Genomic DNA, 20880 nt, shown 5'->3' with positions numbered 1-20880 from the left:
TTGGTTAATGTATATTGAATAAAGTCTGAGGCCCGAACGCCTTCTGCTTGGGGGACAGAGAAAAAAAAGTTCACACATTCTAATCTTTTCTAATTCCTTTAAAAAAAATGTGTGCAGTGAAGTTCTGTTTTTTAAATTTTACCCATTTCTAAATAAAGTAATGTATCTCAGTGATTCCACAAGCGCCAGTATAATGCTATACTTTGGTTTTTGCTATTTTGTGTCGCTTCAATGTAATCAAAATGTTTCTTGCAGGCTACAACCTCTGTTCATGCTTCATTTTGTGGAAGGGTTGCCAAGCAGTGATTTGAAGGGTTATGCGTTTGAGTTTGGAGAACACTGGTATGATATTAGGACAGTTATTAGATATCACGACCAGCATTTTTCCACCTGGATGGCAAATGATGATGGTGAGTATTGTCAGTTTATTAATTTAGTCTTCGCTGATTTTTTGTTTTCATTGCCACTCTGCCAAAAAAAGGTTGTATATATTTCTGTTTTTGTTTTCAATCTTTAGCGTTGGTTCACACTGATGCAATTTCTGATTCAAGTTGGAATGCATTGAATTGCAACAAGTGAAATAACATCAGTTTCACATGCATGCAGTGTGACTGCGGTCAGATTTTGAAAATGGTCCTAAACGAGTTTGGTGCGATGCATTGCAATTTTGTGGTCCAAAGACTTGGACACCTAAAAATAACATCTTTACTATTTTTTGATCACTGCGATTTGTGCGGATTGTTAGGAGCTGGCACATGCCGGTGTCCTACCAACCAGTGACTCACCTCCAGGGCTGTGGAGTCGGAGTCGGGAGAAATTTTGGGTACCTGGAGTCGGAGTCTGCAAACAATGCACCGACTCCGACTAAATTTAGATTGGAATAAAAAAAAAAAAAGCAAGTTTAAATGTCCCAATTCACAAAAAGTTATAATTAATGACTTCTCTACTGTAAGAATAAAGACCAATGCATGCAGTGCCTCACGTAACCGCAAAACGAACACGTTAAGTGACCGTGAAGAAGCATGCTTTTCATGTGCTTCACTATATGGCACGCAACGCACAATTAGGAGCTGCAATGCTTATACTTTCCATAGTGTTGTGTTCTGCTTTTACAGGGAACGCAGCGTCCATGTGTAACCTAGCCTCTCACTGATAAGGGATTAAATAAATATGTTTTTTTGCAGGACTAGAGAGTGAGACACTTGTATAAGTGAAGGAAATGGAGGGCCAATAGTTCAAGACTGAAGCTGTAAACCATTGGAAAAACTGCTGTCATTTAGCTAAGGCTATAAAAACTTGTAAACTCCGATTGTTAGCTTAAACATGACTATGGGATTCTCCTAGGAAAATCATGTTTTAGAATAAATGCCCCTTCCTGGATCCTCCCACTGCCCTATCTTCAGCAGCAGATAAGCACACAAAGGAGAAAGCAACTTTGTTTTCATTGTGTTTGTCTTTTGCTTAAACTGTGCAATACAGTAGACTGTTGGCTTCCCAGCCAGTAGTCCTGTGGTAGGTTGCGTTTCTTTCCCTCAAGGAATGTATAAAATACATTTGCATATTAATACAGAGGAGTCGGGGAGTCGGAGTCGGAAGTACATAAAACTGAGGAGTCGGAACATTTATCTACCGACTCCACAGCCCTGCTCACCTCTGCTGTCAACAGCAGGGATGAGTCATCAGTTGTTAAAGCGGAGGTTCACCCTAAAAACATGTATATACCATTCCATCCAGCATACTGCTGACATGTACAGTATGCTGTTTTTTTTTATTTGTTTTTTCGCTGTACATACCGCCGTATAGCTATTCCCCCCCCCCCCCCCCCGGCTTCTAGGTAGTGGATCCCGCAGGAGTGGGCGTTCCTATTCAGAGACTAAGTGATTGACGTGATGACAAAAGCTTCCCCCCCGGCGCATAAGCGCGTCACCAGTTTCCGAAAGAAGCCGAACTACGAGTCGGCTCTATACAGCGATATACGGCGCCTGCGCACCGACGTTCGGCTTCAAAAATAGGTCCGGCCTTTCATCGCAAGCCCCAAAACCCTCCAAGTCAACCCAGAAGCCTTCCTCAAAATTAAGGGACATCTTTACTCCCTGCAGTGGGGTGATGTCTATTGCCAATTTTCACCAGTCTGGATCAGAGACATCCTTTTTAATCCAATCTGTCCACATATATTTCCAGGGGCTACAGAATAGAATCCTGTCCCTGCTACTTCAAGTTCTGCCCTTCAATTTACCAGCTCACCTCAGAGTTGGGCAGATTTGTGGGCCTCCCTGAGTTGGGATTATCACTCCTTGTGCCAAAAGCCAATTCCTGCAAAGGGAAGAAAGGGAAATTCTGGCATTTGTGAACATCTATTTTCAGATTTCCATCTTTCTCACACACTTTCTATACTTTGCTGTGGGAAACCAACATTTTCAATTTGTCACCCTGCCATTTGGTCTCACAGAAGTGCTTGCTCCACTCCTGGCCCTGCCCAGATCGTGGGTCATCTATGTTGCAGGTATACTGAGTGACCTTCTGCTGAAAGATTTTTCAGCCAGGGCTTAACATTCAGAAAACCATCTAGTTACTTCAAACTTTTGGGTGGCTGATCATCTTTAAGAAGTCTGCCCCCCATCCTGCTCATTGCCTGGAATATTTCAGGCTGATCTAGGGCAAGGCCAGGCCAGATTGTTCCTTCCCCAGGAAAAGATTGCTTCTCCTAGTTCCAGCTGTCAGACTCTCATATCAACCAGGCATCATGCAACTCCCTTCTGCATAGGAGGGTTCTGGGCCTCATGGTGACCGCTTATGAAATGGTTGCCTCAGTTCAGTTACGCTCAAGACCTACAGTTAGACATTCTCATGATGTGGGACAAGTAGGTTCTTTCTGTGGATTGCCCATTACTGCTGTCCAGCCAGGCAAAAATCTCACTGGCATAGTAGATGTGCCTAAACCCTGGAAAAACATTCCTTCGCTCTCCCTGGAAGGTGGCAAAAGCCTGATGGGCTGGGGTGGGGATCGGCAAGTTCCTGACTGTCCAGGGGACTTGGTTCCCTACAGGAAATGATGGTCAGCATTTGTAAATGGAGAGTTACAAGACTGACTCTCCTACACTGGACCCCCCTCCTGCACTGTCATCCAGTCATGGTGACATCGGAAAATCTGATTCTCTCCTGAGCAAAACTACATTTAAACTCTTTGCTGTTTACCTAATATGGAATGAAAAATTGGCAAGTTGCGTTGGATTTTTTTTTTTTTTCATATTTAAGTACTTTTGGTAATTTAGCTTTGCTCACCTAGATGGCTGCAGCACCGATCCCAGCTGAAGCTGTCCTCCACCACTTATAAGACAGAGCTTTAGCTATACTACTTCATCTTTAGGGGAGTGAATCTTCACCCTAAGATCTTCCTGATGCTCAGAAATGGCAAACACCAGATATAGACATCATGGCTTCCAGATTCAACAAGAAAATGTACAGGTTTGTGACCAGGCCCAGAAATCCCCTGGCCTTCACAGGGGAAGCCCTAATTATTCCTTGGTCCCTGTTCAGACCGATGAGTATGCATTCCCTACCTCAACTGCCCTGCAAGATGAGACTAATGGATTCCAGTGATCCTCAACACTTCATATTGACCGGGGACAGCTTGACATGCAGAAATACAGACTCCTGACAGAAGAGCCTTGTCCTCCAATTAGACCAGACTTTCTTTTCAGTCACTGGCTTTAACAGCATACCTGTTGAAACCCATGGTCTAAAAAGGTAGGGACAATGGAGGGCTCCCATCATTCACACCTTGCTCAAGGCAAGAATGACCTCACTTAGAATCTACCATCACACCTGGAGGGCCTCCTTTGGTGAAGAAACTAGTACCCCAACCTCCTGTAATAACATCCCTTGCATCCTTGCCTTCCTCCATCCTGGTCCCGGCCAGCATCTGGCTTTTGGTACTCAAAAGGGACGGTTTTCCACCTTTTATTCTTTCTATTTCGAAAACGTTTGTCTTCACGCTCTGCATTCAAGACCTTTTTATACAAGGAGTTGCTCATGTTCGTTTCCCACCACCTGTGTAACCCTGGGATCGAAGTCTAGCACTTGCGTGATATCCCATTGGGGTATTTCTCATGTAAGGTGGTCTTTTTTGTTGGCCATTACCTATGTCAGACATTTCCCTGAGTTGGCATCTTTCTTGTTAGTTTCCTTTTCTTGCCCTAAATGTGTGGTGGTCCTAAAACTCAAGCCTTTCTTTCTCCCCCAAAGTAATATCATACTGTTACCTCAATGAGGGTATTGGGGGTTATTTAGAAAAGGAAAATCCACTTTGAACTGCAAGTGCAAACTGCACTTGAAATTGCACTTGGAAGTGCAGTCACTGTACATCGAGGGGGACATGCAAGGAAAATATAAAACAGCATTTTAGCTTACACATGATTGGATGATAAAATCAGCAGAGCTTCCCCTCCTTTCAGATCTACCCCTCAGATTTACAGCGACTGCACTTTTAAGTGCACTTTCAGTGCAATTTGCACTTGTAGTGCAAAGTGGATTTGCCTTCCGTAAATAACCCCCATTGTCTTCCATTTACTACATCCTGCTCGGTAATATGCTAGTATTCTCACCACCATCAGGATGTGGTCAGTGCAGTTAGGGTCTACTTGGCTGCAACATTTTCCTTCAAAAAAAACTTGGTTCCTTTTTTATGTCCTCTCTAAAGTTTCCAAGAACAGGCTTCCTCTTCCACCATTGCTGATTGGCTCTGAGAGCTCATATCCAGGGCTTATGCCCTCAACAGGTTCCTCCTTTTCCATCAAGAAAAGCTCTTGCCAGTGTCTTATTACCTAAAGGTATCATATTACCCATGGTCTGACTTTATGTCCTGTGCCCTTTACTGTATTCCAAGATATGAAGTTTGCTGGTAAATCTACACTCCCATTTTCTGAACTGTTCTGCACTCATATACTCACTAAATGCAACCTCCTACAAGAAGTCAGGTCATGCATGAGTTGAGCTGTCTGTTCACCTATTACATGTGATTCCAGACAGTCAGTTGTGGTCTGGAGACATGCATTTTGTACCCTGTAGCTACAGTAATGCAAGGGCTGCCTGCTTATAGGTGTTCACCAGTGATTGCAGGAAATCTTCCATTTATTGGCAGTGGGTATTGAAGAGACTGACTTCAACAGATATGTGCAGAAGGTTCTTTCCTTATTCTTCCTTGTCTGCATTACATTCTTGGTTGACAAGATGAATGCAAATTAACGTACAGTATATGCTGGCCTAGGTGGAGTGCCAAGACTGATCACTGCCCAGGAACCCTTGTATTATCTGGCTTTCTCTCCACCATGTAATCAGGGGATTGCCAGCCTAGTCACCAAGAGCTTGGTTACTTGCTTGGCACTGGAGAAAGCCTGGAATTCTATTGTCATAAAAATAGCTTCTGTGCTTTATTTTAATCACTAATCAGGTAAAGTTTGACCACTCTTTTTTTCTATCAAACTAGTCTCTCTATAATGACACCTTTTTGATACAGCTGTGGCCTGTGTACAGTGAGTGGAAAGTATTGTATCCCCTGTTGATTTTTAATGTTTGCCCACTGACAAAGAAATGATCAGTCCTTTTACCATTAAATAATTTTAATGGTAGGTTTATTTTAACCTTGAGACACAGAATAGCAAAAATCCTGAACGCATTTCAAAAAAGTTCTAAATTGATTTACATTTTAATGAGTGAAAAGTATTGGATCCCCTATCAATCAGCAAGACTTCTGGCTACCAGGTGTTTTCTATACAGGTAACAAGCTGAGATTAGGAGCACTCTTTTAAAGGAAGTGCTTCTAATCTCAGCTTGTTGCCTGTCAAAAAGGCACCTGTCCACAGAAGCAATCAATCAGATTTCAATCTCTCCACCATGGCCAAGACCAAAGAGCTGTCACAAGGATGTCGGGGACAAGATTGTAGACCTACACAAGGCTGAAATGGGCTTCAAGACCATCACAAAGCAGCTTGGTGAGAGGGTGACAACATTTGGTGCGATTATTCACAAATGGAAGAATTTAAAAAAACTCTCAATCTCCCTCGGTCTGGGGCTCCATACAAGATCTCACCTTGTGGAATTTCAATGATCATGAGAACAGTGAGGAATCAGCCCAGAACTACGTGGCAAAATCTTTTCAATTATCTCAAGGCACCCGGGACCATAGTCGCCAAGAAAACAATTGGTAACGCACTACGGCATGAAGGACCGAAATCCTTTATGCCTGCAAGGTCCCCCTGCTCAAGACACATGTACAGGCCCGTCTGAATCATTCAGATGTTCATTACCAAACCTCATAGGAGAACTGCGTGAAAGTGTTGTGGTCAGATGAGACCAAAATCTAGCTCTTTGGCATCAACTCAACTTGCCGTGTTTGGAGGAGGAATACTGCCTATGACCCCAAAAACACCATCCCCACCGTCAAACATGGAGGTGGAAACATTATGCTTTGGGGGTGTTTTCTACTAAGGGGACAGGACAACTTCACCACATCAAAGGGAAAATGGACGAAGCCATGTACCATCAAATCTTAGGTGAAAATCTACTTCCCTCGGCCAGGGCATTGAAAATGGGTCTTTCAGCCTGACAGTGACCCAAAACACATGGCCAAGGCAACAAAGGAGTGGCTCAAGAAGAGGCACATTAAGGTCCTGGAGTGGCCTAGCTAGTCTCCAGGCCTTAATCCCATAGAAAATATGTGGAGGGAGCTGAAGGTTCAAGCTACCAAACGTCTGCCTCAAAACCTTAATGACTTGGAGAGGATCTGCAGAGGCGTGGGACAAAATCTCTCCTGAGATGTGTGCAAACCTGGCGGCCAACTACAAGGAACTGCTGACCTCTGTGATTGCCAACAAGGTTTTAGCCACCAAGTCATGTTTTGCGAAGGGGTCAAATTCTTATTTCACTCATTAAAATGCAAACAAATTTATAACTTTTATGAAATTTAGTTTTCCTTTTAATATTTTTGTTCTGTCTCTCACTGTTCAAATCTACCATTAAAAATATAGACTGATCATTTTTTTGTCGGTGGGCAAACATACAAAATCAGCAAGGGGATCAAATACTATTCTCCCCTCACTGTACATGCATATGAAGTTTAGTGTCCCATAGCTCTAGCTCAGAGCTTTATCTGGACCTTAAAGTATGTAGTGAGAATCGTTATGTTGTAGGGAAGGTGTATTATACCTCGGCTTTAATTCTCCTCTTTTTGCAGGTACTTGGCTGGAGTCAGATGACCTTAAAGGCTCATTTTGTAGAAGGCACCAGAAGTTCAGAATGCGTGCTGAGGCCATTCATATTGTCATATGGGAGAAAAGCACTGGAAAGCCTATTCGGGAAGAAATTTCTATGCGTAGCAGTACAACAAATGTTTCTGAGATGAAGTCTGAAAATCTAGCTTCCATACCAACTGCTGAAATTGGTCTCTCTGATCCTTCCAGAGAATTCACGCATTTTGCTCCTGAAGCTGAAGAAGTCAGTAAAACAACTTGTGCAGAATACTTAGCGCAAGTAGCTTCTACATCTGAATGCATTATTTCAGATTCTTCTACAGAACATACACCACCTCCTGCAGTTAAGACTAACCCTTCAGTTTTGCCTTCAGCTCGCCCAGCGTCTAGGTCCGTGACCGATAACCCATCCAGTCTCCTTGCTGGAATGGAGGGATTTGCTGATGATGACATCATTACACTGACATTGGTTGAAATTCCGGTTGATGCTACTGGCAAACCAGTTGGCTCTGTGGCACTAAATTCTGGTGTCCCCCAGGTGGAAATAAATCCAGATAACACTCTCCAGCCTGCTGCTGTTAAAATGCAGAATGGTTCTGCAAAGCTACCACAACATATTGATCAAAGTCAAAGTAAACATTTGCCATCTGAGCCACCAGTGACCGATTCTTCTCCAGTTTGTACCAGTCAGCAGATGCCAGCTCAGCCATGTCGTCGAAGGGTGCAAACTAGTAACATGCCAGCAGCTGCTATAGCCACCAGTACCCCCAACACAAAGACTTTCAGCTCTAAGAAAAGCATCGTTGACAACATGATGGGCACTTTGTTGAAAAAGGATAACCTCTTTATAAATTCTTATTCTTGTAGTGCAAATAGGAAAACCACAGCAAGTAAACCATGGCAACCAGCTACTCTCTTAAAGGAGTCTGATTTGAATGGGGCTACTAAAAAGGCTGATAACTTTGAGGGTTTCCGAAGTAAGACTGTTAATAACATTGGTAAAACTGATGAATCCAGCTTACTTATTTCCAAACTTTTAAAAAATTCATCTAGTTTTAATGTCCCTAAAGAAAAGACTGCCTCATCTGATAAATCATTTCTTGCACCAGCTCCTTTGGGGCACATGAAACCTGGAAAAAATGGATTAAGTTCCGGGAGAATGTCAGTAAAAGATAATGGCCTAAGTGGCGAAGATAAGGTTAAAAAACTGAGATTAAAGTTGTTAAAAAAGCTAAAGGCCAAGAAAAATGAACTAGCCTTGCTAGAGAAGGTGTCAAAATTACAACAGAATGGCTCCTGTCCTGGTGAAAGTAACGGAGTTCAGCCAGGTGTTGTAAATCGTCAGGAGCATTTGCGTGGATTTATGCAGGAGCTACAGGACCAGATAGACAATGCAGACAACGAATCCATTGGCACAATGAGTACCTGCACATCCATATGCAGCAGCCCTGGAGATGCGGAGTTCTTTGCTGAACTTTTCTCTCCATCGCCAGTAAACAATCCAGAGAATGACAGCAGATTTTTGGAGATGTTGGCTGATGGACATGGAATATCTGCGGAGAACTCTCAACAGGCTGCTGGGTTTGATTACTCCATGAACAACACTATCACAGAGTCTTCTTCAGGCGCCAACACTTTTAACCAGTCTTCCTCTGAAGAGCAGTCTTTGAACCTTTTGTCATCTTCTACTATGGCAGCATTGACTGAGGACACTGGATACTTGGACTCCTTTGATATTTTCTAATTCTTTTGCAGCACTGATAAACTGTCTTGCATCTTACACTGTGTATGCCCAATTTGTGCTGAGCTCCATTCACTGGTCAGCAACATTAAAGGGATCCTAAATGGCTTCCTTTACCTTAGTGCAGTCCCCCTTCACTTACCTCATCCTTCGATTTTGCTTTTAAACGTCCTTATTTCTTCTGAGAAATCCTCACTTCCTGTTCTTCTGTCTGTAACTCCACACAGTAATGCGAGGCTTTCTCCCTGGTGTGGAGTGTCGTGCTCGTCCCCTCCCTTGGACTACAGGAGAGTCAGGCCGCTCTCTACATTGCAGATAGAGAAAGGAGCTGTGTGTTAGTGGGTGTCCTGACTCTCCTGTAGTCCAAGGGAGGGGGCGAGCATGACACTCCACACCAGGGAGAAAGCCTTGCATTACTGTGTGGAGTTACAGACAGAAGAACAGGAAGTGAGGATTTCTCAGAAATAAGGACATTTAAAAGCAAAATGGAAGGATGAGGTAAGTGAAGGAGGACTGCACTAAGGTAATGGAAGCTATTTAGGAAAAACATTTTTACCTTTACCAACCCCCTTTAAAGTGTATGTCTACCAAAAAACTTTTTTTGTTTTGGATAATGTGTGGAAGGATTAGAACCTCTAGTGAGTACACAATGGTTTATTTAGTCAGAAAGTGAAGAAACCTCTGCAACAGGGACACACAGCGATGCACAGATTCTTTCTCCACTCTATCCATCCTTATTACTGTTGGAGATTCTCCTACACTTTGTGCCTGGCGAAACCCTTGTCAGCCAAACGGTAAGCAGGTGGAAATTGAACTACACCAAACAGCTGTGAAGCCACACAGGTATTCTAATCCTTCACTGTATCCAAAAACGAAAGCGCAAAAATTGTCCTAGTTGGGCTTACATTTTATTCACCAGTACACACTGAGTACAAGCAACCTGTTGGAATGTGTGCTAGCCTTGTGGATGAGTGGCTACTTGGAACACTATTGAATGATCCTGATATTTTGTTTTGAGTTTCAGTGACCCAGATATGCAATTCTGCTTGATACGTTTACTGGATATAGAATTATTTTTATAGTAGTATTTCATATTGGTCATTAACATTTTGCTTTTGCATACCACTGGTGGCCAAAATCAATATTTCTCAGGAGGAAGTTGCATGTCAAGAACTGCTAAATTCCAGCAGCTTGATTACCAGAGCTCTCATCAGTGGCTCTGCCCTCAAAATGGCAGGTTTCTAAGCACACAAACTAAAACCTGGTAGGTTATTGGGAGGATAAGTTAAAAAGTTTGGCTCTACTCCTATTTCTCTATACCCCCCCCGCCAGGCCATTTACAAAGCCCAGCGTGGTTTGCCCATGCGTTATAGGCAATGGTGGCGGCAACACCCGAGAGCCGATGGAAACCTCGGCTGGGGTGCAAACATCACTGGATTCCAGGACCGATAAGTGTCCTAATAAAAGTCAGCAGCTACATAATTCGTTTTTTTTTATGTGCCCATTAGTGTGTCTGTTTCCGCCCTGCTGTAACAACATTAGGTTTAAAGTGTCCGACCAAACTAGGGAAGAACTAGAACCCCTGTTTGGGTTTTACTGCTATCTTGGCTTTGTTAGTGAAAGTATTGTTAGGAAGTGAAAGGAAATCTCTAAGTGTCAAGTGGGGCGGCAATCTTGGAGGGAAAAAAAAAAAAATGAATATGTAAGTGAGGAAAGTTAATAACTTCTGACAATGTCGCCTTCCTGCTCCGATTGCACCTCCCCATTTATTGTACATACCTTACAGAGAGGAGAAGTGAGAAAAACGTCATCAATGGGAAATAAAAACCTGACCAATATTAACATCTTGCCAATGCTATAGAAAACTAGAAAAAAAATGTCTGATCGCGTTGGCTATAACCAATTAAATTTTGTTTTCGGGTACGATATGCTAGAGAAAACCGTGTAATATTACAAAAATGACCTGATTTGGATATGTTGTCAGTTGGCTGTTCTGGTCAGCCTGCACACTGCATAGTTGTCAGTAAATGTTATTCATCTTTTCCAGCATCGGACTATAGTAATCATTAGATTATGTATAATCTAATTTCTAAGGATAGTGTATAATGATTAGTAGACCACCTAAAAATACTGCAGAAATGGCCATATAACCTAGCCAACGTCCTTACAGAAACACTAGCCTGTGAGGGTGAGATGCTGTAGCACTCTGGTCATCAACGTGAAGGAGGGATTTTACCCACAGTTCAGAGATGCTATGGGTCACATAACCCTGAACTAGGGTCATCAAATATTCATTTGGAATTTATGAAAACTACCAGGCATGCCTAAGAATAATGTGCACAAGCTTTATTTTTATGTTCTAGAGGTAGGGCTACAAATCAGACTCTCAACTTAATCCCAGATTAATGGAGGAAGCTTCAAACCTATGTTGTTATGGGCTAGACCATCATTTCTGCATACTCCTCTTCTGAGAAATTGGCTCCAGTGGAGGGCCACATATTACTCGTTGCACCTTTTTTTTGTTATCTTCTGTACAAACCAACTTAAAGCACTTAATTTCATGATATTTATGTTGTGTAAATGTATTACAATTTGATGTACAATATTGCAATAGGGAATTAGTTGTGTGTATATTTGAGTGTGTGTGTGTGCGTCTTCACCCCTCTCTCTCTCTCTATTATACTGTAGACTTAAAAAAAAAAAAAACTCTACACATCTGTGGTGTTCTTTTACAGCTTTCCTCGTATTGCTTTTCCTCTGCAATGATGTTTCTTTCCAGCACATACAGCCCCACTGGATGTAGACTCGGATCTAAGGTAGCCCCTGGTTTTCCAGCACACAATTTCAGTTGATGCCAACATCTTGGGCAAATTTTGGCCGCAGTATTGCATGCAATCGGCCCCACGTATTAATTTTAAGTATTATAGTCCTAGAGGACCAGAAAAGTTCTGATTTTGCACTGACCTTTGTGAGCTACCATTACAAAAATCGATATAAAGCTAAACAAGTATGCAATGCCCATGCATATTCATCCACTGCTTGTGAGCCTCCAAACTTCCTATGTAAATAACAGTTTGGTTTAGTTGGAGGCATAAGCATGGATCCCACAACGCATACGTAGGTCTATTAATAAGCCCCCCATGCAATAACATTGCATTATATGAAGAAAGGCAGTCTCTGCTACAGCTTTCAGAATAAGATAAGACACAAAGGGCATATGGGATGTGACGTGCACCACCAAATTATCCTGTGCTTCCCTAATGCCATACCCATTTTGGCCCAGAACAGAGCCAGAGTGAGACACCTGCAAGGAGACAAATATATTTAAGGCAGTATTTGTATTTAATGGAGCCATAGTGCACTTTTTGTACAGTTGGGTAGGTCTACTGTTGCTTGCTATCCAACCTCTACCCCAAGGGCTTGGTTATTAAAATCAGTGTTTGAAACATGGGCATAAAGTTCTTGCCCTTTTTCTTGCAAACCATGTGCTTTTTATTCCATCAGTAGACCAAAATTTACATCTATTTTGGTTTCAAGAGGCTAATGGTAATGTCTTAGGGGCAGCATGAGAAAATGGAAATTGGTTGCATCTCACTGCATAGTCGACTACTTTTTTTGGAGTAGATAATTTTTCCCACATTGTAGTTGCTGAGAGAGTGAAAGTAATTATTTTATTCCGGGGGGTATCCAAACTTTCCATACAAAGGGCCAGTTTACTGTCCTTCAGACTTTAGGGGGGGTTGCTGGACTGTGGCCTTTGGGAATAGAAGAGGACCTGCGGTCAGTGGGATTACAAAATGCCCCATCTTTGGTGTCAGTGGGAGAAATTGTGCCCCATTGTTGGTGCCATTGGGAGGAATTTTACTCCTTCGGTGGTGTCAGTAGGGGGGAATTATGCCCCATTGTTGGTATCGGTGGCTAAAACTATTGTTCCAATGGTTGGATAAAAGCAAGCAAATGGCTGCAGTTTTAAGACCACTGTTCTATACTGAGCTGATCAGCTTGTCATCTTGTGCTATGCACCAGCCCTCTTACTGATCGGCTTACATCAATCACCCTTCATTTTTAAAGATCTGAGTATTGGATGCGCTTGGCAACTGCCTTGCCCTGTATGATTTCCTGTAAGAATGAATGAACCTAAGGCTTATATTTCTTATCCATTGATGGGCACAGTAGATCTTTCATTTTTGGGTTATATTTGTGCCTTCAGGAGGACTGGACATCTGCAAACAAAACAAAAATGGGAGGAAAGCTCTACCTTGTAAATGAATATAGAAGGGTGGGGCCTGTGTCCCTCAAAGGATTCAAAGAAAAAGATTACACAGGGAGCACAAAATACTTTTCTTGGACTCCACAGAGGGACACAGGTCCCACTTTTCTGTATTTATGCTCGGTACAGGTTTGCTACAAAATGCTTGTAGTGGGAGGGGACATGCTGAACCAGTCTACCATTTACCAGTTTCCAATCATCCCTTGGGTTGCAGTGTAAAGACCTCCTGTGTCCCTCGAAGGACTACCTAGAAAAGGAACTTATGGTACAACAATCCTATTTATTTGCTTTTGTCTTTATACATAAATGTACTATTCAGAGATTTCTTAACCCAGCAATACAAAGTGCTGTTTAAAGGTGGATGCAGAGCTCAGTATTGTGTACATTTTGTAAATATTTTCCTGGTCTGAGGCCTGGTCTGTACATTTCCTGAGTTAACTTGAAGCGTTTACTTTTTTTTTCCCAGAAAAGAACTGAAGGAATTTGTTAGAGTTTATGAATTGATATTTAAACTTATAAATTAAAAGTTATATTTTATTCTTTGTGAGTCTTCTATTTTGTAATTTAAATATGAAAACTACAGGGCTGAGGCTTAGCCATTGGTAACCAGTCAAACCGGTAAAGATTTAATATATATGATAGCCCATTAAAAAAAGTTTTTATGTACATTATGGAACGCAGGATGACTATTCAGTATTGGGCCGGGTTTACACTGGTACGACACGTAAGACTGTCGATCTGACTTTGCCCTGCGACATTGGTTCTACTTGCATTCGACTTGAATGAACAGGATACGATTTTTCTTCCACTTTGCAATAGTCTGAATTGTCCTTTGACCAATCAAAACAATCCCAGTGTGACATAAATTCCTTTTTCCTGCTGCTGTAATCATGATGTCGGATGTCACAAGTCGGATGGTTAGGACAAGGATCTGACTTCAATGATATTGAATGGGTTAAAAACGGACCAAAGTAGTCCAGGAACCTTTTTCAAAGTGGGACCAACTTGTGTCGGACCAGTTAAGGTGGCTTTCATAGGGAACCATTGATTTGTAAACGTCCTACGACGTACTCCCAAAGTCGGAGCGTATGTTGCACCAGTGTGAAGTAGGCCTTAAGGTTATGCCTGCTCCATTGCCCCATAGCAAGTGGCTTGCTATTGGGGGCACTCGGCAGGGGCAAGGAGCTAGGTCTGCCGGTGGGGGACTCAAAAAGAGGATCATGGCTGAAGTGTGCAAAACCATTGTGCAGAGCAGGTAGGTATAACATGTTTGTTAGTTGTGTTTTTTTTTTTTAGTAAAGAATTACAACCTTTAGGCCTCATTTCCACTGGCGTTTTTACAGCCACGTTTCTGAGCGTTTTTTACAGCTTAAAAACGCCTGTCCATGTTATTCTATGGCTTCATTCCCACATAGGCGTTTTTGAGCTGCAAGTGGCATAGACGTTTTTGAGCTGTAAAAAAAACGCGGGACCAGGGCGTTCTGAAGCTCCAGAGTAGAGCTGTAAAAACGCCAGACGTTAAAAAACGCTCAAAAACGCGACCGCGGCATTTTTAAAGCTGCAGCTCACAAAAAAAAATTTTTTTTTTTTTTTTTTTACAAAATAAACATGGACAGGCGTTTTTAAGCTGTAAAAAAGCCTAACAACAGTGGCTGTAAAAACGCCAGTGGAAATGAAGCCTTACAATCACTTTAATATACGTCCCTGCAAAGTTTAGTGAGCCTCCACCCTAGCTCCCCTCACAGAGGATCTTAACCGGTGGTCCAAAAAGCTACAGTTTCCAGGATTTCTGTCCAAACCTGTTCATGTCCAGGGCAAAATAAGGCATCAGATATGGAAAAAATGAGACCGACAAGTACACACCCAATAGAGTTAAAGTACCAATAGACATACAAAAAACAGAGTCCCCTATGAAAAAGTAGGGATAAAGTGCAAAAATTCCCATGTGATAGTCCAGTGATATATACACAGCTGACAAATGCCTCCCTATATGAGAGGCAAAAAGCAGTATGCAAACCCTCCCTCCCCCAGAGGCAAGCACCCCCAGATGCACCTAGTATATAACCGAGTATTCATATGATGTACCCTATATTTGTTCCTACGTGGGGCAGTGTATCCTGAAATCGGGTATATTTTACACTGTCCCTATGTAGAACCCAAGCGCTAGGAGGCAAACCAGGATTATGTAGATATGAGTTCACCAATGTAACATGCTATAAGGAGAAAGATGTATATAGAAGCCAGTCTCAGCTCCAAAATGGTAATTATTATTATTAAACAGGATTTATATAGCGCCAACAGTTTGCGCAGCACTTTACATCAGGGAAGACAGTACAGTCACAATACAAATCAATGCAGGAGGGATCAGGGGGCCCTGCTCGTTGGAGCTTACAATCTATGATGAGATATCCATATAAGCTGCAGACATTTGCTTTTGACAAGATAGATATACTCTCAATCCGTTCTCCATAGGATTGGAGTAATGAATATCAGGCGTATCAAATGCTGTATAAGAATGTTTATTCCACTCAGAGATAGGTCCAGAGCTGTAAATGCCACTTGAGTAACTGCAAACAAAGCAAATAATCAAGATATGGCCAGGTGAGTTGGTATCCCACAGCGTGTGGCTAGTTGCCTTCTATGAAGGAATGTTGTATTATCAATGGCTCATGATATGAAATACCTTGCAATAGGAGCTTGCTAGGTATCGTATATCTTTTTATAACCACCTTGCTGGATCAGATCCTAATAGGTGGTTATGATATACAGCAAAGTTCCCCTGATTGTTCACACAATGAGATATGCAGTATTACTCACTGTTATGGAAGCTGAACGTCACTCACACAGATGGTTGTCCATTGATCGATGAATATATATCCATATAGTGGAGTGGACGACTTCCAGGCAAACAGATGGAGATCATGTAAAAGTGAATCTGTAGTCACTGTCTCTGAGTGATTTATAAACTCCAATCCAGAGTAATTTCAAGATATGTCTATGTAGAGTGGTTATCCTTTTATTTTTATATATATATATATATATATATATATATATCTCTATCTATCTATCAGATAGATTTCATATGGTGTCCTCCAGACAGCGCTAGTTTCAGCTACAAGATATGGGTCGCTGAACCATGATGCGTGTAACTCGGAGATGGGTGCAAACAGGGGGTGCTGCTCCCAAAATTAGGGATCCACCGAGTTCTGGATCTTAGGTCCTCACTACCTTCCTAGGTACAGTACACATTTTTCACGTTGAATATGAAAGGTCTGTTATTTCTTCCCACATCTGGCCTTTGTAGACATCAATTAAATGCCTACTTGCATGTCTCCATTTAGCTCTCATTCACCCAGACGTACTGTTCTGTACACCCATGTGAAGGACTGTCCTTGGGAACCTGAGATTGCATGGGTGTACCATGCAGGCAGTTTGTTGATATAAATGACAGGTGACTGGCTGCACGCACCTCTAGACAATTCCTTGTGTCACTCTGAGATGCATGTGGAGGTCTCTGCAGTTGAATGATGGATTGGTTGCTATGACCCTGGCAGCTGGCAGCTTTATAGAAATCGGGGAGCTCTGTACAAAAATCTGTTGCAATCATGACGGCTTCCCAGCACAAAATGCCTTGCAATAAACATTGGAGCCTCTCTGTAGACCAGCTTGAAGTTGGTATTAATTGCCACCAGTTTGCTTGTCTGTTTACTGGCAGTAAGTCATTGTGACAGGTTCTTAGAGTGGTGGAAACCACAACTACCCGAATCTGCCAAACATGTCTGATCTCTCAACGGAACAATCGCAAGGATTTTCTGCATTAAAAGGAGGTCCGGGGAAAAAAATAAAAACCAGCAGCTACACATTCTAAACTGCTGGCTTTTAATAAATGGACACTTACCTGTCCTGGAGTACAGCGATGTCGGCAGTAGGGTTCCCGGCGTGAAGCTGAAAGGCTACACTGCCGCCGCCATTGCGGGTAAGGGAACCCGGCAGTGTAGCCTTTCGGCTTCACGCCGGGAACCCTACTGCGCATGCGCCAGGCCCCGCTCCTCTCTCCTATTAGCCCGGCGGCCAGCGGAGGGGTAGGAGGAAGCCCCACGGTGACGTCACGGCCGTGGCCAGACTCCTGGAAGTGGGAAAGGATACCTGTCAAAGACAGGTATCCTGTCCCCCCCGAAAGGTGCTAATTGTGACACCGGAGGGGGGGAGGAATCCAATGAGTGGAAGTTCCACTAGAGTGGAGCTCCGCATTAAGCACAGGACATTATAAAAGGGACTATGTCACCAGAAAAGTGTTGTAACTGCAATAAATGTTATCCCATACCCGCGGTGCCTTAGCCTGTAGTTAAAGCGGAGGTTCCGCCATTTTTTTTATTTCAAAGCCAGCAGCTACAAATACGGCAGCTGCTGACTTTTAAAAACTGGACACTTATCTGTCCAGCGAGCCCACGATGTCAGCAGCCGAGGCTGAGCAATCGCTCGGTCCTCGGCTGCTTCCGCCGCCATCCTCGGTGAGGGAATCGGGAAGTTCCCTACTGTGCGTGCGCGAGGATCGGGACGCAACGTCACTGGTTCCCGCTCGCTCCTGGGAACCTGGTCCCCGCTCTTTTGTGTGAACCTCCGCTTTAAAGCATTCTACATTGAGCCTTATCTCTACTTATTCCTAAACTGAGGAAAGCTAGAAAATGGCAGCAGGCAGACCTTTCAATTTATAATACAAAAGGTTGTTGGGCTGCTCACCATTATATTTAAAAAATAAAACCACACATCATGCCTGTTTTAAAAATAAAAAAAGAAATCCCATCCATACATGGTAGTTTCTTATAAACAGAAATGCCGGATGCTTACATGGGTTTGGCACTGAGAAAAGCTTATCACACTGGCCAATGTGTTAATAATTTCACATGTAGACAAATCCATCTGATAAGATGTGTAATTTAACAGGCCTTGCAATGTGGATGGACTCGATTTGCACTTTAGTCTGACAGCAAGCCAGTTTGGGAGCGTGTGTTCATATGGGAAATGGGTGGATATGTATTAATATTCCCTTCTGATTGCCAGAATACATGCCAACCATTTTCATAATATTGACATTAATAGAAATCATTTTCTTTTAGGGCTCTTTCAGGCTGCATTCACACCTGAGCGTCGGTTTTTTTCCAGCGTTTTTTTTCCAGCGTTTTCCAGCGTTTTTTCGCGCGTATTCATGCTTATTTGCGCGTTTGCATACAGCGTTGTCCGACGTTTTTGTACTTTGACGTTTTTTATTTTAGCCAATAGGAAAAACTATCATCTTTTCATCACTTGTTGCTATGTTGGTAGATTTTTTTAATCTTCTGCATGGGCGACAAGTTCTATTGATTAAAGCGACGAAACGCCCGTAGCAAACGCCCGTTGTCGCGCAAGTCGCTTGAATCGAGCGTTTCCATTACTTTCTATGGGAAATGGAAACGCTCAAATACGCCCAAACCGCCCGATACGTGCGACAAAAAAGGGTCCGGAACCTTTTTTTGGCTACAGGCGATGGGCGTCAGGCGCATCAGCGTTCAGATGTGAACCATCCCCATAGACTTTAATGTATTTTGGTCCCTCTGGCGTTTGTGAGCGTCGCGCTACAGGCGACAAAACGCCTAGGTGTGAATGGGCTCTCACACGGAGCGGACCGTTTCTCGGTCCGCTCCGTGTGTCCGCCAAAGCTCAGCGGGGATCCCCACTGAGCTGTTGGCGGATAGGGCGGTCCCCGCACACAGTGCAGGGACCGCCCTGTCTCTGCTCCGCTGTCCCCTATGGGGGACCGTCTGCATCCGGTCCATCCCGCCGAACGGAAGAAAAATAGGGTTTCTTCTGTTCGGAAAAGCGGATCCCGACTGACGCGGACGCTCCATCCGCTAACGGACGCGTTCCCATAGGGATTCATTACAAGTCCGTTAACGGACTTGTAATGAACGGACGAACGGTCCGCTGGTGTGAAAGGACCCTTACTTTCATCATTTTAATTTTAGGATATGTCACATGAAATACAGTAAACTTCCAATGTTCACTTCTCTTAGGAAGTAATCAGTCAATCAGCAACGGTATAGTGGTCAGGTGTCAAACCATGTATATGGAACAATGGGGGGTTGTAAAGGCAAATCCACTTTGCACTACAAGTGCAAAGTGCACTTGAAATTGCACTGGAAGTGCAGTCGTAATTTTGAGGGGTAGATCTGAAATTGGGGGAAGCGCTGCTGATTTTATTATCCAAACATGTGCAAGCTAAAATGCTGTAAAGGACACAAAAGTGACATCCATTCTATTCGGATTCAGAAGACCTGGTCATGGATCCCCAAGCTGATAAGAATGCATATGTACAGTTTTAGGGGGAAAAAAAAGTGCAGATAGGTATGTAGTGCCCACTACCTTTTGGTATGTGCTAAAATAGTGTTTACTTGTTTTAACCACTTCAGATCCGCGCTATTGACAAAAGACGTCAACAGCGCGGCTCTCAAGTGCCGGGAGGACGTCTTTTTTAAAAGCATTACCCGCGTGCGGCACTGGGTGGCGCGCAGCGGGTAAACACTGTCCCGGCGCATCGCTGGGGAGCCGATGCGTGTACCTGGCGGCCGCAATGTCTGCTGGGTACACGCGGTCGTCGGGGAAAACAGCAGGGACGTGGAGCTCTGTGTGTAAACACAGAGATCCACGTGCTGTCAGAGGAGAGAAGACCGATCTGTGTCCCTTGTACATGGGGACACAGCATCGGTCACCCCCCCTCCCCCCACACAGTTAGAACACACCCAGGGAATACATGTAACCCCTTCCTCATCCCCTAGTGTTAACCCCTTCCCTGCCAGTCACATTTATACAGTAATTAGTGCATTTTTATAGCACTGATCGCTGTATAAATGTGAATGGTCCCAAATTTGTGTCAAAAGTGTCCGATCTGTCCGCCGCAATATCGCAGTCCCAATAAAAATCACAGATCGCCGCCATTACTAGTAAAAAAAAAAAAATAATAAAATTAAATCATAATTCTGTCCCCTATTTTGTAGGCGCTATAACTTTTGCGCAAACCAGTCGTTATTGCGATTTTTTTTTTTTTTTACAAAAATACGTAGAAAAATACGTATTGGCCTTAACTGAGAATTATTTTTTTTTTTTTAAATGGGATATTTATTATAGCAACAAGTAAAAAAAAAATATATATTTTTTTTAAATTGTCGCTCTTTTTTTGTTTATAGCGCAAAAAATAAAAACCGCAGAGGTGATCAAATACCACCAAAATAAAGCTATTTGTGGGGGAAAAAGGGACGTCAATTTTGTTTGGGAGCCACGTCGCATGACCGCGCAAATGTCAGTTAAAGAGACGCAGTGCCGGAAGCTGAAATTTCTCCTGGGAACGAAGGGGGTTTATGTGCCCAGTAAGCAAGTGGTTAAACTGTCAGTGCAGGGAAAATAGTAGTCTCTGTGTGAGGGCCCCAGGCTGAGGAGAAAGTCCTGATGGAGGACCACCTTTCTTTAACACCGCAAAGGAGGAATTCAATACTAAGAAAGGAACCTGGAACTGTCACTGCTGGACTGTGCGGTTAAACCATGTCTCTTCTATGGACCAGGGACCATGCAACAGGTCAGTGGGTAGATGA

At 43.1% G+C, this 20880-nt stretch overlaps 2 protein-coding genes across 2 annotated transcripts in view; both read left to right on the top strand.

The window, feature by feature from the left end:
• The window catches only part of USPL1 (ubiquitin specific peptidase like 1), a 57797-nt gene extending 48770 nt beyond the window's left edge, over positions 1 to 9027 (top strand). The window contains exons 8-9 of the mRNA XM_040340462.1: positions 256 to 410; positions 7232 to 9027. Of these exons, the coding sequence (XP_040196396.1) occupies positions 256 to 410; positions 7232 to 8991 (1915 nt within the window). The 3' untranslated portion in view covers positions 8992 to 9027. The remainder of the gene's footprint in view (positions 1 to 255; positions 411 to 7231) is intronic.
• An 11673-nt stretch (positions 9028 to 20700) lies between these two features.
• LOC120929184 (arachidonate 5-lipoxygenase activating protein) overlaps positions 20701 to 20880 on the top strand; it is an 86123-nt gene continuing 85943 nt past the window's right edge. Inside the window, exon 1 of the mRNA XM_040340460.1 lies at positions 20701 to 20864. Within this exon, the coding sequence (XP_040196394.1) occupies positions 20842 to 20864 (23 nt within the window). The 5' untranslated portion in view covers positions 20701 to 20841. The remainder of the gene's footprint in view (positions 20865 to 20880) is intronic.

The sequence above is a fragment of the Rana temporaria genome, chromosome 2 (assembly GCF_905171775.1).
Source record: "Rana temporaria chromosome 2, aRanTem1.1, whole genome shotgun sequence".
Lineage (NCBI taxonomy): Eukaryota > Metazoa > Chordata > Amphibia > Anura > Ranidae > Rana > Rana temporaria.
Note: the sequence above shows the minus strand (reverse complement) of the source record. Positions and strands in the feature narration are given on the sequence as shown.